This window comes from Silene latifolia, chromosome X (assembly GCF_048544455.1).
Source record: "Silene latifolia isolate original U9 population chromosome X, ASM4854445v1, whole genome shotgun sequence".
In the NCBI taxonomy this organism is placed as follows: domain Eukaryota; kingdom Viridiplantae; phylum Streptophyta; class Magnoliopsida; order Caryophyllales; family Caryophyllaceae; genus Silene; species Silene latifolia.
In genome coordinates this window covers 7,552,970-7,569,907 of record NC_133537.1, presented here as the reverse complement: position 1 = coordinate 7,569,907, position 16,938 = coordinate 7,552,970, and the positions used below count along the sequence as shown (strand labels likewise).

Sequence of the window (16,938 nt, the reverse complement as noted above, 5' to 3'; positions counted from 1 at the left end):
TTAGGCATAGGGGCCTCAAATGTGTGTAGAGTATTGCGTGTGCATATTTCAGTTGTCACAATTAACAAGGACAATGAATGATACTTGGATATGATAGCACTCATAATTTAGAGACTGAAGAAAGTGCGGTAGTCGGTAATTATTCGGTGAGATGGTTCATTGCGTAAAAATTATAACTTATTTACTAGAACTAGACGAAGGAAAATGATAAATACAATCCTAAGGGTTGTATTTAAGGTGCCAAAAAACGAATGAAAACCTTAAATCAAGCATTAATGACATCAATTTACGCGTAATTGTGTCATAAATTCGTAATTTAATTCCATTTTGGGTAGTAATTTAATTCTTAAATACATCCCTTAGGGCTGTATTTATCATTACCGTTAAATGAATATATAGGTTTTTCTTTTACAAAGATAGTCTCGCAATGTGTTTAATTCTATAATTTATGCAGGGAAATGAGTAGTCAGAAATTCAAAATGTACACCGCTAAGCTGAATAATTATTGTGTGAGACGGTGAGACGGTACATTTATATAAAAATCACTCTTTTATTGATATAGTAATAAATGAATGATTTTCTCTACAAAAGGACCGTCTACACTGTAAGACCGTCTTATTCTAGAATTTGTGCTTAGACGTGGCAAAACGAGTCAACGGGTCAGGTTCGGGTCGGGCCAATTCGGGTCGGGTAAGGTTCGGCTCTCATTGATTTCAGGTTAATTCGGGTCATTTCGGATTTCGAGTCTGTTTCGGGTCAAGCGGGCCAGGTTGTTTCGGGTTGGGTCATTTTTGGGTCAATGAATAATAATAGTCATTTCAAGTCTTTTCGCTTCAATTAGATCTATATTTTGTCGGGTCATTTTTGGGTTTGGTGGTTTCGGAACGGGTCATTTTGGGTTCGGGTCAGTTACGGGTCAAGAAAGTTCGGGTCATGTTCGGGTCGGGTCAATCGAGTCGGGTTACTTTTGCCAGGTCTATAATTGTGGTGCTAAGATATTTAGAGAAGTAAAGTAGGAAAATAAGGAGGAGAATATCAAGGATAAGGAGGAGTTGAGATGGGAGGTTGAAAACAATGGACATAGTTTGATATTGATTTCATTCCATCCACAAATGACATGCTGTACTTAGTCTATACTTACTCCTCCTAAGCTTAGTTTCTTGGATATTCGACCGAAAATCGGAATGGCCATGATTGCAGTCGCAAAACTAGGCTTCTTCCCAACTCCACCTCCCACTTACAGTAAACACATTCGCTTTCGGACTTATTCATCTTCAATCACAAATAAAACAACAGAACAAGGGATAATCAAATTTAATGAACACGAAAATCGTCTCATTGATGCTCTTATAGGCGTCCAAGGCCGCGGCCGCTCTGCTCCTCCTCAACAACTCCAAGTATCAATCATTATTTTTTTATTTTTTTTTAGCTTAATCTGTTTAATAATCACTTACTAGTATTCTTAGTTATCAGGAAGTGGAGCGTGCAGTGCAAGTTCTCGAAGAGCTTAAAGGCGTTTCTGACCCGGTAACACATATACTCAGTACTAAATTCTTTTTGAATGATATGGAAGCACTAATAAAATGTTTATTAATATCATTCAGACATATTCCGATTTGATCCAAGGCCGTTGGAGGTTAATGTTTACGACAAGGCCAGGCACTGCTTCGCCGATCCAGGTTCCCTTTTCATGACTGTCTCCTGATTTTATTCGGACCCACGTTACATTTTAAGCAAATTCTCATTTTAGACGGGTATATCTCCTTAGAGAACATTTGTAGGAGTTGACAACTTTAGTGTGTTCCAAGAGATATTCCTGCAAACAGATGATCCACGGGTTTCCAACATTGTCAAGTTTTCCGATGCTGTTGGTGAGCTAAAAGTCGAGGTACACTTTGTTCTGTAAATTTACTTCTATTTCAGAATGTAGTGAATTCAAGTTCTCAACGGTTGACTATTATACGCCTCTCATTTACAGGCGGTGGCATCTATCAAGGATGGGAAACGAATCCTTTTCCGCTTTGACAGGGCTGCATTTGCATTCAAATTCCTGCCCTTTAAGGTTCCGTATCCAGTGCCGTTTAAACTTCTTGGAGACGAAGCAAAAGGCTGGTTGGACACTACATATTTGTCTGATTCCGGAAACATACGCATTTCGAGGGGAAATAAGGTAATACAGGTCCATCCTACACATTATTGCCAAGGTTTTGCTATGTTTAACTGACGGTAAGGGTTTCCGTTACTGTGTTATAGTACAGGGCACTACGTTTGTGCTCCAGAAGGAAATTGAACCTAGGCAAGAGCTGCTTTCTGCTATTTCTACTGGGTACGGAGTAACACAGGTTAGTATGGAAAGGAAATCGAGTTTCAAAAAAATGCGTAATTACTTTGGTATTTGTAGCTCGCATTGATATGATACCTTTTCAGGCAATCGATAAGCTCATTTCTGCAACACGAAATGAGGATGAAGAACCTCAGCTTCTGGAGGGAGAATGGAAGATGATCTGGAGCTCTCAGGTCTGAAAAGTCATATAAGGGGAAACTGACAGCGGGCATTGATAACAGCCTGGTTTTTCTCAAGGTTCTTTTTTTCTTATATCTATATTGCAGATGGAGACCGACAGCTGGCTGGAGAATGCAGCCAACGGTCTCATGGGTTCACAGGTGTGCTTTTGATTGTCTTCTCGTACAATAGATGTCTTTGTATTCGGGTTTTCTGACAGTATCTTTATTTCAGATCGTCAAAAGAGATGGACAGTTGAGGTTTTTGGTTGACATTGTGCTTGGCTTAAGGTTCTCTATGAGCGGCACTTATCAGTATGTCCTAAATCGTTTTTTGAAGTTTCTAGCAGTTCGAATTCTTTGCAGTTTTTGTTCATTCAACTAGAAAGGGACTAGATTTATTAAAAAAACAGACACCGTTCACTAAATGGTCACAACATAGTTAACTACTGGGACGGTGTTTGATCATAACAGGAAAGTAGAGCCGAAAAAATATCAAGTCAAAATGGATGATGCAGCAATCGTGGCTGGTTCATTTGGACTTCCGATAGAAATGCTGAGCAAATTCAACATGGAGCTTAAGTAAGCTTAGCTTAGCTATATAAGCCATCATCTATTTTGCTGACAATCTTCGCTCCTGCTTATCCAACAAGTGACGGCCTTCCTACTATGTTGTTGTTAACAGGTATGCAGATGACAAGCTCAGAATCACAACAGGATACAATAATATCGTATTTGTCCACCTGCGCGTTCAGAGCTCATGATTAGCAATTCATCACTGTTTGTGTATTTCTATTTTCTTCTGATGATTTTTCAACTCAAAAAGTCGGAGAGGCCGAACAAAGATCTCCAAGTAGTTGAAAAATCGACCCTCTCCGACTTTTCATTGTGTAGTTCTTTGTAAGTAAAAACTCTGAGACAGTTCCCTTTGTGTAAAAAGAAAACTCATTTACTAGCATTAAATGAATAGTTTACTTACAAAGATAGACCGTTGAGTTTTATTTGTTCGGTCAATAGACCGTAAAAAGAACTTGATAATAATAGACCCGAAAATGACCCGAACCTGCCTGCCTAATGATCACATCATCACAACAGAGATTCTCCAATCAGTAGGTAAAAAATCACTGTTATAGTAACTTCAGCTTTATGCAGAAATGGTACAATCAATCCAAAAGGGTGAAAGAAATCAGGTGCATAGATTCTAATAAAATAGGTTGTTAATGCAAAGGACATATAACAAGCAACCAAAAAAAATAGGTAAATAAGTCCAATTTTGAAGCAGTAAAAATAAAGTTGGACTGACATTAATGCATTAATATAACCAAGGGAATTCACCATGCTTATAAGATACTTGCATGTAAGTAGTAATAAAGGATGTTCTTTCATTACTTGTCTTAGTTGCCTTCTTCGCTACTTTTTCCGTCTCTTTATAATTCATGCGAGGGATATTTTAATCAAAGATAAACAAATGATTGAGACGGAGGGAGTACTTAAAGTGTAGAAACAAAAACCTTGTTGTCTGCAGAAGTGCAGATGCTATATTTTTCCCTAACAATAATAAAGAGATCTTCATTTATTCAGTGCTCTCGAAAAGAAACGCTACTCTTCTTAATCGTGGAACTCGTCCATGAACTTGTGATGGAACACAGTCAGAGTGTCAGACTCAGACGGTCGACAATTGCAAGAATTTTATCACGGTAACATAAACATTCTCTTGGTATACCTTTTTTGCAAAGCATAATCCCATCAGTGAATGAATGAAGAACATACTCCGTATATTACAGGTAAAAGTATCGGATATTGAATTCATATAGCTATATAAGCAACTAGCTCATTTGCCAGAGGAACGAAACCCTGTGTCTTGCAAAATTCAACAATTTCCTTTTGGTTTTCCTCAGAAAGGTCACAAGACTCGCTTAACAAATAGCCGCACTTGCTGACTTGCATACAGGTAGTCAGGTAGGTACCTGGCTGTATGCAAGATAAACATACTGTATACTCAACACTTGAAATTTACTTTTAGAAATTTTCAACTAGACATCGGAGATAAACGGCCAGCATTGCTCACTGTGCTAAACATTTACTGCAATTGTTCAAAAGTTACAGATGATTTCTTTACTTTTGCTGCGAAACAAGCTCCAAAGTTTTCATCTTTTATAAATCAAACTCTATCAAATCCTCAATAGATTACTATCCATAGGTTAAAACTGATTGCAAGCATCAAGCTAAGAAAACTCAATTCTTCACTAAATGTCATCAAAAAGGGGAACGATAATCAACTACAACAATATCAATAGCGGCAAAAAGACATGATCGAAAACCAAATACTAAACAAAATACTTTCTCCGTTTCAATAATTTATTTAACTTTCATTAAAATATCGCCTACAAATAATTAAAAAAATGAATAGGGCGAAGTCATATTAAATATGACAACATTACAACAACAATACCCAGTGCCTCAATAGCTTTCACAAATTGCAGGATAACAGAGTCGGAATTCAAAAACCAAAAAACCAAAAAACCCACACAACGCAATAACCCGTCAACAAAAACAAACCGAAACCGAATTCCACATCAACCCATGAACAAAAACAACCAAAAATTCAATTCCCAAAACCACAAACAATCAAAACTTAGTTAAAATTGATAAAGATTACACCTTTGGACCATACATATTATTTTTATAAGAGGGATATATCCGTCTTAAGAAAGACTAATTGAAATAACAATTACTGTAAAACCCATTGAGTTGAGGTCTCAATTAGAAGGGTGAACTCGACGAGAAGAAATAGCTTTGGAAGCAGATCTCATGGAGTTAGTAGCAGAATTGAGGGCAGCTTGAATATACTTATTAGAAGCAGCAGTTGCAGCTTTCTCCATTGATTTTCCCATCTTTCTGGAAGCTTCAGCAGTAGTTAACAGGGCATTGTATTCAGCCATAGCTTGTTTTTCAAAGCTCAAGCATTCAGCCACAGCCTGTTTAACCATGAGATCATCTTCTGCTTCCTGACATTGAAACTCATCCATGGCGCTATCCAAGGCGGAATTGAGCTCGTCTTCTGCTTCCTGCATAGCTGTTTCAGCAGCGTCGGCTTCTGCCTGGCATTCTAACTCCATTGCTGCCCATGATTTGTAAGCTTCAACCTCGAACAGCTTCATCAGGTCCTGTATGTTTGATGGGTCGAAATTCTTGTCCATCAGTGCTTGGCTTGAGAGGAAGCTGAATTCATTCATCAATTCCTCCATCTTCTGAATGTGAATGTGAATGTGAATAATACAGAGGAGGTGTTACTGCTATGAGTGCTATCACATTATCATCAATTCCCTTTGAACTTTAGCACTTTTGTCTTACTACCCACTTGATTGAGGAGGGCTCACATTGTCAGTCACATTACACTTTCGGCTTCGCTCGAGTAATGGACTAGCGGTATTAAGGCCCTCTTCTTTTGGACTTAAATCACTTAATTTAAATTCACTCTAGATCTTATAAGTTCAGTTCACTTCAGTTTAGATCCTATACGTTAGTTCATTTAAGTTCACTTCAGATCCTATAAGTTGATTCGGCGGATCGATCGATTTGGTCTGAAAAAAAGGCTAAAGTATGACAACTTACAATGACATTTTAGTGATTCAATGACTCCCGCAAATTGTAGAATAAGGGGGGTCGGAAATCAAAACCCAAAAAACAACACAACCCATTACAATAACCCATCAAAAAAAAAAAACCGGAACCCGGTTCCAAATCAACCCGACTAAAAACAACCAAAAATTCAATTCCCAAAACCACAAACAATCAAAACTTAGTGTTGTCAGCCAAAAAAAAAAAAAAAAAAAAAAAAAAAAAACAATCAAAACTTAGCAAAATGTAAATTACAGGATAAGATAAGAGGGTCGGAAATCAAAAACCGAAAACCCAAATAACCAATCAATAAAAACAAACCGAAACCCGATTCCAGATCATCCCATCAACAAAAACAACCCAAAAAATTCAATTCCCAAAAACAACAAATAATCAAACACAATCAAAACTTAGCTAAAATGATGATGCATCCAGGAGTGCTGCAAACAAACTCATCAGCTGTGTGTTCTTCACTCAATTTGCTTCCAAAATCCTTTCTTCCCAAATCTTTATTTCTCGAGCGTTCGCGGCGGAGTTGCATTAACATCAAATCGCATTCAAATGCAATCACTATCACTGCTTCTTTACTGGAGAATCCTATTTTGTGGGCTGCTCGTATTTCCGTTTTCTATGCTCTTATCAAGTCCGGTTTTGTTGGATCCAAATCCAATCCTCTTATCTCTGGTCTTCTTTTTTTTCCATTTTCCTTCATCTATTTTGCTCATTCTATCTACTCCTTCCGTCTCAACTCTCAATCATTTGTTTACATTTAATTAAAATACCCCTCGACCCTCGCCATATAAATATAAAAGGTAAATAAATGATTGAGATTTGAGACGGAAGGGGTATCTATCTATGAGGGTTATTTTAATCAAAAGTAAACAAATGATTGAGACGGAAGGAGTAGATAGATAGATAGATAGATAGATAGATAGATAGATACTCAGACAGTACCTATCTATCTATATACTCCGTCTAAGAAAGACTAGTGTTTAATGGGTTTCACTGATGTTCAGATTTAGGAGCACCTGGAACTGAGGATGATTCCGATTCTGACTTAGGCTTCTCCAAATGGTTGGATAAGTTCCGAAAGAACCCGGGTATGTTGCTTTCTTAGACGGATATATCCTATCCGTCTAAAGTGAAAGACGGGTCAAGTATGCTTAAAGTGGTGACATTTTTGGGCCCTATCATGCAACTTATTGTTTGTTGTTTATGCTTAAAGTGGGTGGATATTTGGCTCGTCTATAACTATAGCCTGATAACTCCCGTCTATAATGAGAATTTGTGATCCTCGGGCTGGTATCCTGCTCATCTTTTATGGATCGGAAAGCATTTCTTTCCTTACTAAATTGTGACAACATACGATTTGAGTAATAAAACTGTAAAAGTACGCAGCTTCTGTTATTTGGAATCAAGTAAACTTAATTTTGATTTCGAACAGACAAAGAAGCGTCTGACAAGAGGAAACTAGTGAGCAAATGGCACCCTACGACAAAGGGGACACTTAGGAGGAACTATAGGGTACCTTCCAAATCGAAAGGGAGTAATCTCCTTAAATCCATTGCTGCCTTGCTCTCCGAGGATGATCATTTTGTAGATGCCTCTTCACACAAAGTAATATAATCAATCACTGCCATAAATTACTTTACATTTTGCAGTCTTTATGTCTGTAGAAAACTAAACAGTATGATGACGAAGGACTGTTCTGAAATTTCAGGGATGCCAGATTAGAAGGGAGAGTGCGCATGGAGAAAGCGTCTGCTGCAACAACGTTAGAGCCCTCTTTGATGAGCTTCCAACCCCACATCTCATTGTGGAGATCACGCCGTTTCCTGCTGGACCTCTTACAGACAAGGATTATGCGAAAGCTGAGAAATTAGAAAGGGTTCTTCGATCTAGTCCTTCTATTTGATTTTTTTGTATTTCCTGCTACAGCTTTGGCAACAAACTTTGTACCGCTTTGTACATAGCAACACTGAAAGATCACTTGCGTTTGGCTAGTCTAAAAACTAGTATGTTGCCGAGTTCTTCACTTTTGGGTTTAAACAGAAAAGCAGGAAATTCCAGTCGTTTTTGCTAAATATCGTCATATTCCCAGAAAAGCCGCAGCAAGTTTGTGAAAATTAAATGTTAAGCTCCACTGATGATGATAGACACTTACAGTATACCCTGAAAAAATATACCTGTCTGTGAAATCTCAAACATGTCCTGTTAATGTGTTCCAAATTTAGAAGCACAAGTATAGAATAAGAACATCTCGGTTCTTTTATTGGTAAAACGATCTTTGCATAAATTGTGAAGAGAACAATACCAGTCCACATTGAAAGGACTTAAAATGTTGCTACTAAAAGGTAAAAAGGCGCGGATTAAAATGAATCTCCGGTAAAGAATATCCATTAAGCTCAAATTAAAATGAATCTCCGGTAAAGAATATCCATTAAGCTCAAATCAGGATCACACAGAACTATAGGTACTCATAAATACTCTTTTAAGGATTCTTATAGTTGCTAAATAAAGTGTAGAAACAAAAAAACTGTCATCTGCAGAAGTGCAGATGCTATATTTTCCCAAACAAATAATAAAGGGATCTTCATTTAATCAGAGCTCTCGAAAGGGAACGTTCCTCTTTTTAATCGCGGAACTCTTCCATGAACTTCTGATGGAATGCTGTCAGACGGTCGACAATTGCAGGAATTTTATCCTCTTGTGGTAGAATGGTACAGCGGAAATGCCAAGTCCCAGGAACCTTTTGAAGAAAACACGGTTTAGTGTCAGCAACAAGAAATAATACAAGAGGTGACATGATAATCAACAAACAAGGCAACAATCCTCCTATAAGACCGTCTAAGAAGAGTCAAAAGGAGGATAAATCCAAAAATACAATAGCCGAGACAATACTTAGAAACTAGTGACAAATACCTATAACTAGACCTAGCAAACAAGTGACTAGAGTCTGGATCGGACCCAGTAGTGGTCACAATGAGTCCTTTGATATTTGGTTAGTTTGGATCACTGATCATGGATTGGGACAATCGGGTCATTTTGGAATTGTGGATATCGAGCTTTTTGTTCCAAATAAGTTATTTAAGGTTGTTTGGGTATTCGGGATGGTCATTCCAAGATTGGGTAAATTTGGGGTTGGTTTGCTACAGGTTGTTCCTTTCAGGTACGGGGTTGGCAGTTTTGCCAGAGTTACTTCTAACTGAGCATGAAAGACTTTGGCTATATGAATGGACTATTAAAAGGTCATTGACTCACCTGTCCAAATCCAGAACCAGGAACCACAACAATTCCTGTCTGTTCCAGTAAGCGGCGAGCATAGAAGGCATCGGGAGCAGTAGGAACAGCCTTAGCAGCTTCTACTGCCTTCTTTGGGAGATCAATACGAGGAAACAGGTACATGGCTCCCTCAGTTTTGTTGCACGTCACACCTTCTAAACTGTTGAAGGCATCTTCTAGTGTCTGTCAAAGTGCCAATACAACAAATTAAGATATGAGAACACAAATCAAGTTGCGTTTGCATTTAAGGATTTACCCTCCTGTTGCAGATACTTGTGCAGCGAAAGTAGCCGCCAAATTCAGAGACAGTAGGAGTAGGACAAGTAAAATGCCCATCAAATAATAAGTCAAAAGCCGGCAAATGAGTGGTCAGTTGTCTAGATTACCTTAGCACGTCTGGCCAAAGATGAAAGAATTCCCTCTTTCTCAGCACAATAAGATTCATATGACTCATCTCCAACCTAAAACAAAGGAAAATGTTTGGTTTAGTTCTTAAAACTTAAACATGATTCAAACGATAACGAAAGACAGTTAAGCACAATAAGCCGCTTTTCAAGTGTCCATTGTCCAAAAGGACGAACTAAAAGATTATAATAATAATCAATTTTTTTTACTCTCGAGTCCTTGGGATCTAGCAAATAAGGCAAGTTAGGCAACATAAAATCCAATGGTAGAGTAGGAAGTACCTTAGGTGGGCTCATGACGAGACTGGCAAGTATTTGACCGGTAATATTAGAGCACAGGTTGACGGAAGCAACTTTGTAGAGTTGTTCCCTTATCTCGGGACTAAATCCAGTGACTTCCATATAACCTCCTCTCTTCCCACATTCTCCGTAATATCCTAGAGTCATAACGGAAAATAATGTTAAAACTGCAAAAGTTTTGTAGGTCATACCAAATACAAACAAACAGCATAAACAGCAAGCTACCTTTAGACACAGATTGAAAAGAAACCAAGGCGATATCGTTCTCTTCGTACCCACTAGAACGTGCAATCTTCTTAAACGAGTGAAATTGCTTGTCAGGAACATAAACATTCTCTTGGTATACCTTTTTTTGCAAAAAAGCATAATCCCATCAGTGCATGAATGAAGAACATATTACTGTTAAAAGTATCGGATATTGAGTTCATATAGCTATAAAAGCAATTACCTCATCTGCCAGAAGAACAAGACCCTCTTTCTTGCAAAATTCAACAATTTCCTTCTGGTTATCTTCAGCTAGAACCTGAAAGTTAATTTTTCAGAAAGGTCACAAGACTTGGCACCTGTGATGCTCGGACTCTTCACCTGACCCTGAGGATCCGGTGGACAGGATCCGGACACGGATCCGGACATGGATCCTCGACGGATCCTTCTATGAGAAATCGGTGTGAGAGTGTTGTTTTTAACCTCTGTTTTGTACAGCAGCCCTATATCAAGAGTGATCTTGACATGAATTTTAATGCTCTAATAAAGTCTTCATTCATGTTAAAACATGAAAAAACTACTTTTCCTTTCTTTTCTTTGACTTTTTTAACTAATAATCAATTTATTTTCAAAAAAATAAAACATTAGCCGAGTCCAAATTCAAATTAGGATCCTCGTATCCGAGTCCTTGTTTTTGAGATTTCAAGGATCGGACCCTCGGATCCGTGTCCGTGTCGGATCCTCGTATCCGAGTCCGAGCATCAGAGAGACTCGCTTATAGACATTCCCTCCTACATACGGGTATTAAAGCAAATGCTCCTGTGAATACCTGCCCAGTTGGGTTGCCAGGATTAATCACAACCAAGGCTCGAACAGTTATACCCTTAGACCTGGCATCATCCAATTGCTTCCTAAGATCTGAAATCTCCAAACCCCATCCCGTTGCTTCGTCCAGATAATATGGTACCTGTTAAGTCCATGGAAGATATCACGGGAGCATACGTTATAACAGCTCAAATTGAGTTATCTTATCCTTTTCAAATTAACAACGTGAACACATAGTAAAATCAGGAAGAGAAGAACTGAAAAGCTATTAGGAATGCATATGTGATATGTCAATTGCAAACATACCAAAGTTCCACCATGGAGGGCGATTGAAGCAGAATACAAAGGATACTGAGGAATAGGGCACAGAATTCCGTCTTGCTCGGACCTTAACAGTAATTGCATCATCATGTGGACCTACATCAGAAGATAGATAAGTATCCGCCTCATTTTTAAGCTTAGTTATCATGTATTTAAAGTGGAAAGTTTTCTACCCCAGGGCTTGCCCCATCAGTCAAGAAAATGTCGTTTGCATTTGCAGGGAAACCATCACGTTCTTCGATTCCAGCAGCAATTGTTTCACGCAGACCCTTAATACCCTGTAATAATGATCAAGCCATGTGATACAAAAAAATAATAGGTTTATATCCTATGCTCATCTATCGAACTTTAACTCTTAGGCCTTAGCTAAGCTGCATGGATCATGAATATAACGACAAATTATCGAGAAACCATCTCCAAATAAAAACTGGAAGAATAATGGACAAAATGTATGATTCGATAAATAACAAAACAAGCGTCCAAATTTTTGTCATGTAGAGCTGACTGACCAATAGTTATCTGCTAGAATTATTACCTGACTATGACTGTATGCACCAGTTGCTCTACCGGGAATTTGATCCAAAATTTGCCAGGCTCTTTCTATTGAATCAGTACTACAGCAAGTGAAAACAAGCATAAGTAGTCCTAAATAAAACAACCATCTCTATTTTCTCATCATAAGGGATTTATTCCCAAGTCAAAAGCGCATTTGACACTCCAACATTGGTGCAGACTGTAGACACTATACTTCATTTTACAGTAAATAATTTGCAAAACTTTCTTAAAATGGCTTTAACCAATACTGGACAATAACCTACTGTATTCTTATAGTCAAGCCTGAAAAATTAAAAATAAGGGTAAAGTGGTAAACTTTACTAGACGTTTAAAACATAGATAAAAAAACATGTCTCTTTTGTTTCTTTTAGTGCAGCTAATTATGAAATTGAATCACTATCAGCAACCTGGAAGTAAAAAAATTAGCCGAGCATGATAGGCTAACTACAGACTATCAAACAGCATAGAGAAAACGAATTTGCAAATCAGGTAACACAAAGAATACCTGAAAAGCCCCTGAGTTTCACTCTTGTCTAGGATAGTTGGATGATCACAAAGTGCCAGGACCTAGGGACATCAAATTATTATTACTATTAACATAATAAAGCAATTTACAATTTTACATTGGGTGATATAGACCCTCCCAATCACAGAAACCAACCTCTCGGAAAAATGTAACTGGATGCTGCCCAAGAGATTGAGGATTTCCTATATTACAGTAAAGTATCTGCAAAAGTTGAAGAAACTTTAAAATAGGAGCACAACAAAAGACACAGTATGACACCACTATGACACTTCTCTTGTTCGTAAAAATGACCCAGAAATCTTTTTGTTAAATCTAGCCACGGTGAACTATGAATTGTCTAAGATAATGTTATTAGCATCAAAAGCAAAGTAAAATTCACAACATGCACAAGTATTTAATCAACAAATGGGAGAGAATATACCTCATCAAAGGGGAGAGAATCCGGCTGCTTCTTCAACTGTTCTTGCAGTTTCTGTAATAAGAAGAATTTTGACAGCACTTTTAAACAAATATCGGTATAACAAGGCAAATCAAATACAACCATAAATCTACTACATTTTTATGATCCAAATTTAAGCCCAATGTAGCCTTAAAATGAATGAAAATTCATCAGAATTGTTGTCTAAGATTGCTAACTTGAGGTTGCAATGCGCATTGAAGTAATAAAGACTGTTCAGTTAAATTTCTAGAACAGTAATGTGGGATTTGGAACATCTAGCACCTGTTTGGATAGAGGCATTTGGAGGGAAAGGGAGGGGAGACTATTTTCCTAGTTTGGTTAACAAATTGTGTTGAGGGGAAATGGAAAGATCCATTTTCCGTCCCACAAGCCAAATTAAAAATCCATTCAACATTGAAAGACTTCTAAAGAAAATGACATTGTTTCATTCTACTTCACCTCTCTTTCCCTCAACTGATTTACCAAATTAAAAATTACAATCCTTTCAACATAAGAAAGACTGCAGTATCCAAATAAACCACAGTCTTAGAATAAAGATTATTTCATTCAAATGATTTAGCAATACCACAAATAGTCAGGCTCTTCACATACCTCGGCTTGAGTGACTATCTCACCACGAACAGCATATTCACATTTCACCACCTGAAGGTAAAATCATCACACAAGTAAGAAACTTTGTCCTGCCCACTTAAACCTCGAGCTCGAGGCACAGTAAATAATGCAAGATAAACTAAAAGCAGTAACTATCATTAGAAAGAATAACACTTGGGATCATTGACAGATCCACACTCGAGCTAGAAACGCCATAAATAATGCTAGATAAACATATTGTATACTCAAAACTTAAAATTTACTTTTAGAAATTTTCAACAGGACACCGGAGATAAACGGCCACCTCTATTCATTACTGCACATTGCTCAGTGTTCACTATGCTAAAAATGGACTACAGTTGCTCAAAAACTAGAGATGATTTGTTTACTTTTGCGGCAAAATAAGCTCCAAAGTTTTCATCTTTTATATACCAAACTCTATCAAATCCCTATTAGATTACTTTCCATAGCTTTAAACTGACTGCAAATTGCAAGCATCGAGCCAAGGGAACTTTAACCAAAAACAACAATAAAATTATCATTAAAACGACATGATCATATTAGACAATAACTACAGTGGTATTAAATATGATACCAAAATCAAAAACCCCATAAAACAATATAACTAGGGCCGTTGTTAGCAAGTTCAAAAGGTTCTCAGAACTAGAGCGCGCATAAATATAAAGTTCAGCAGGTAATGATATTTTGAACCGGGTCTCTCATATTCATTAAACGACCCCGAACATAACCAATAACCCATCAAAGAAAACAAACCAAAACCCTGATTCAACACCAACCCATCAACAAAAACACCCAAAAATCAATTCCGAAAAAACACAAACAATCAATCAAACAACAAGCAATGAAAAATATAATCAAAACATAGTTAAACAACATAAAAATTAGACCTTTTGATTAATATTTTGAAGAGTAAGATGATGTGAAGACCCATTAGAATTCTCCATTGAAGTAGAAAAGAAAAGGGATTGTTTAGAAGCAAGAAAGTTGGGATTTTTATGAAGTAAAGGAATAATACTCCTAGTACTAGAAACGTTTACGAAAGGTTTATTGTTTTTAGAGAGAAGATGTTTTGAAGCTTGTGCTACGAATCTCCGCATTGCATGCCACCAATTTTATTTGTAGTGGTTGTGGAATTGATGATGATGGTGGATTGGTGGTGAAATTACGACCCACTGTTTTGTTTTTGGTAATTTTGAGACAATTAAGATTGCAACTTCTTGTGCAAGAAATCTTAGAAAAATCACAATCGAATATTTAGAAATTTATGTACTTTACAAAAATGTATGTTATGTGAACCAGTGAATGTCAAGTTATGTAAACTTGAGTACTTGACAATCTAATTCGTATTACATTTAGATTCTTTCCTTTTTTTAAATTTTTATATCGGGTGTGGGTAGTATATGTGACAATTTGTAGATTACGTATATTGAGTTGATTAATTTTATTTTATTTTTACCTAAATCATGGATTTGTAACCAGATAATCAAATAAGGTTGATGAAAGTTCAATTTAAAAAAAAATAAATAAGGGAAATTTTCACTTGTACCCCTCTGTTATGAGCTAATTTTACTTGTACCTCTACTTATCAGGAAAGTCTGCTTGTACCCTCCGATTTCCTAGTTATTCTCACATATACCCCTTAAGTATAGTAAAAAATGAATATTGAAGATGAAATGTGGTAAAAGATGAACGTTGAAGATGAAGTAGAGGCATATAAAAATGAATTTGGAAGGAAAAACGATGTTTGTTGGAGAGAAAACAAATATTTCAATTAAAGTATCATATTGTTTACATAACCTTTAACATCGTACGTAAGGGTACTTAACACTTCTTCCCCGCTTTATAATGACAAGCAATAATTCACCTAACATCTTAGTTGTTGATGCTTAGTATTATAATGTTGGAGTGTGGACTTTCCTTAAAAGTAAGGGTACAAGTGAGACTAGTCTATACATGAGGGGTATAAATGAAAATAACTAGTAAATTAAAGGGTATAAGTGGGCTTTTCTGAAGGACAGAGTCTAGAGCTGGCAAGTCTGACCCGACCCGAGTGACCCGACCCGAACCCGAAAATATTGTGACCCGAAATCGACCCGACCCGACCCGATGACGACCCGCAACCCGACACGACCCGATTATCAGTGACCCGAACCCGACCCGATATTGACCCGACCCGATGCTGACCCGATTATATTGATGACCCGACAATTATTAAGCTTAATTTTGATCAAAATGAAAGTGATTTTGTGTTTAGATTAATATGTTTGACTTAGTAATGAATAAATTAAACCAAATAATAGGTTAAAAACTAAATTTAATGGTAAAAAATTATAGTAATGCGATTATGTTACCGGACCCGATAATGACCCGATCCAAACCCGACCCGACCCGATACATCATTTGACCCGAAATGACCCGACCCGATAACGACCCGAACCCGACCCGAAAGGGTATGCTGACCCGATATGACCCGAACCCGATATGACCCGACCCGACGTGACCCGACCCGACTGACCCGATTGCCACCTAAGAATACAAGTGAAATTAGCCTCTAAGAAAAGAGTACAAGTGGAATTTCCCAAAAAATAATGATGGTTATGGTCAATGGTCTATGTGAACCGAGCACGAGACTCGAGACTCACCACTCAAGTCATTAGAAATTTCGAGCTTAATGGTCATACACTCATACCACGGGTTAGTTGGCTAGGAGGCCGTATATTAAAGGGGGACAAGTACCTGGACACGTAGTCTACAAAATATCTAACTTTTATAATTTTTGCAAATACATGACTAACTATATTTACCGCGTAAAATACGCGTTGACAAACGTAATAAAGTAAAGTGGTAGAGTGAAGTTGAATTGAAGAAGTAACTATTAAGTTGATATGACGCGAATCAATATCCATGTTCTATAAAACAAACTGTGATATGGATGATAAATTTGAAGGATGATCGAATTGATATCTTGCTCCAGAACCAACCACCTATGAATTTGGGCCTAACTTATCTTCATATGCTTCTCATCCTTGGCGCTTGGCAGGCCTTGTCAAATTGCATTCAACTGATAGCAAGGCAAATTTATAGGAATACAATACAAAACGCGCTAAAAATATAGAGAATTTATATTAAAATACGATAATCAATTTTACCTCATTGACACCAAAATTAGACAAAATGTATATAAAGCTGTTTAATTTACCGGGTCTAAATTCATACACGAACCCCGTCTTTGTTTACTCTGTCTCCGCCCTGATCAATTGTTTTAGTTTCGAGTTCATATTATTGCGACAATATCAGCATTCAGCAAGCTCCTGGTCAATAATGCT

At 37.3% G+C, this 16,938-nt stretch overlaps 4 protein-coding genes across 4 annotated transcripts; 2 read left to right on the top strand and 2 right to left on the bottom strand.

Moving 5' to 3' along the window:
* The first annotated feature begins 1,051 nt into the window (after positions 1–1,051).
* LOC141622678 (putative plastid-lipid-associated protein 12, chloroplastic) lies at positions 1,052–3,488 on the top strand. The gene is made up of 11 exons (XM_074438682.1): positions 1,052–1,397; positions 1,474–1,527; positions 1,605–1,679; positions 1,769–1,888; positions 1,979–2,170; positions 2,259–2,342; positions 2,428–2,517; positions 2,611–2,664; positions 2,738–2,817; positions 2,977–3,084; positions 3,188–3,488. Exons 1-11 carry the CDS (start codon positions 1,185–1,187, stop codon positions 3,264–3,266), a joined length of 1,149 nt encoding a protein of 382 aa, XP_074294783.1. The 5' UTR covers positions 1,052–1,184; the 3' UTR covers positions 3,267–3,488.
* A 1,773-nt stretch (positions 3,489–5,261) lies between these two features.
* LOC141623530 (uncharacterized) lies at positions 5,262–5,750 on the bottom strand. The gene has a single exon (XM_074439633.1). The coding sequence runs from the start codon at positions 5,748–5,750 to the stop codon at positions 5,262–5,264; it is 489 nt and encodes a 162-aa protein (XP_074295734.1).
* A 638-nt stretch (positions 5,751–6,388) lies between these two features.
* On the top strand, positions 6,389–8,158 carry LOC141622675 (uncharacterized). The gene is made up of 4 exons (XM_074438681.1): positions 6,389–6,807; positions 7,140–7,223; positions 7,568–7,740; positions 7,844–8,158. Exons 1-4 carry the CDS (start codon positions 6,543–6,545, stop codon positions 8,036–8,038), a joined length of 717 nt encoding a protein of 238 aa, XP_074294782.1. The 5' UTR covers positions 6,389–6,542; the 3' UTR covers positions 8,039–8,158.
* A 334-nt stretch (positions 8,159–8,492) lies between these two features.
* Positions 8,493–14,897, bottom strand: LOC141622674 (alanine aminotransferase 2-like). The gene is made up of 15 exons (XM_074438680.1): positions 14,500–14,897; positions 13,592–13,642; positions 12,962–13,012; positions 12,676–12,741; positions 12,520–12,581; positions 11,995–12,073; positions 11,633–11,737; positions 11,445–11,555; positions 11,143–11,280; positions 10,558–10,632; positions 10,335–10,455; positions 10,092–10,246; positions 9,792–9,866; positions 9,385–9,588; positions 8,493–8,872 (listed from the first exon to the last, which is right to left on the bottom strand). The coding sequence occupies exons 1-15, from the start codon at positions 14,707–14,709 to the stop codon at positions 8,756–8,758; spliced, it is 1,620 nt and encodes a 539-aa protein (XP_074294781.1). The 5' UTR covers positions 14,710–14,897; the 3' UTR covers positions 8,493–8,755.
* Between the last annotated feature and the right edge of the window lie 2,041 nt (positions 14,898–16,938).

Bases quoted from the DNA above. Each gene is read 5' to 3' on its own strand.
- LOC141622674 (XM_074438680.1), bottom strand. From the start codon at position 14,709: ATGCGGAGATTCGTAGCACAAGCTTCAAAACATCTTCTCTCTAAAAAC. The intron at 12,582-12,675 runs GTTGGTTTCTGT...TGATGTCCCTAG, and splicing joins CAGTTACATTTTTCCGAGAG to GTCCTGGCACTTTGTGATCA. The intron at 11,556-11,632 runs GTAGAAAACTTT...CTTCTGATGTAG, and splicing joins CTGATGGGGCAAGCCCTGGG to GTCCACATGATGATGCAATT.
- LOC141623530 (XM_074439633.1), bottom strand. From the start codon at position 5,750: ATGGAGGAATTGATGAATGAATTCAGCTTCCTCTCAAGCCAAGCACTG.
- LOC141622678 (XM_074438682.1), top strand. From the start codon at position 1,185: ATGGCCATGATTGCAGTCGCAAAACTAGGCTTCTTCCCAACTCCACCT. The intron at 1,398-1,473 runs GTATCAATCATT...CTTAGTTATCAG, and splicing joins CTCCTCCTCAACAACTCCAA to GAAGTGGAGCGTGCAGTGCA. The intron at 3,085-3,187 runs GTAAGCTTAGCT...TGTTGTTAACAG, and splicing joins AAATTCAACATGGAGCTTAA to GTATGCAGATGACAAGCTCA.
- LOC141622675 (XM_074438681.1), top strand. From the start codon at position 6,543: ATGATGATGCATCCAGGAGTGCTGCAAACAAACTCATCAGCTGTGTGT. The intron at 6,808-7,139 runs GTCTTCTTTTTT...ACTGATGTTCAG, and splicing joins ATCCAATCCTCTTATCTCTG to ATTTAGGAGCACCTGGAACT. The intron at 7,224-7,567 runs GTATGTTGCTTT...GATTTCGAACAG, and splicing joins TAAGTTCCGAAAGAACCCGG to ACAAAGAAGCGTCTGACAAG.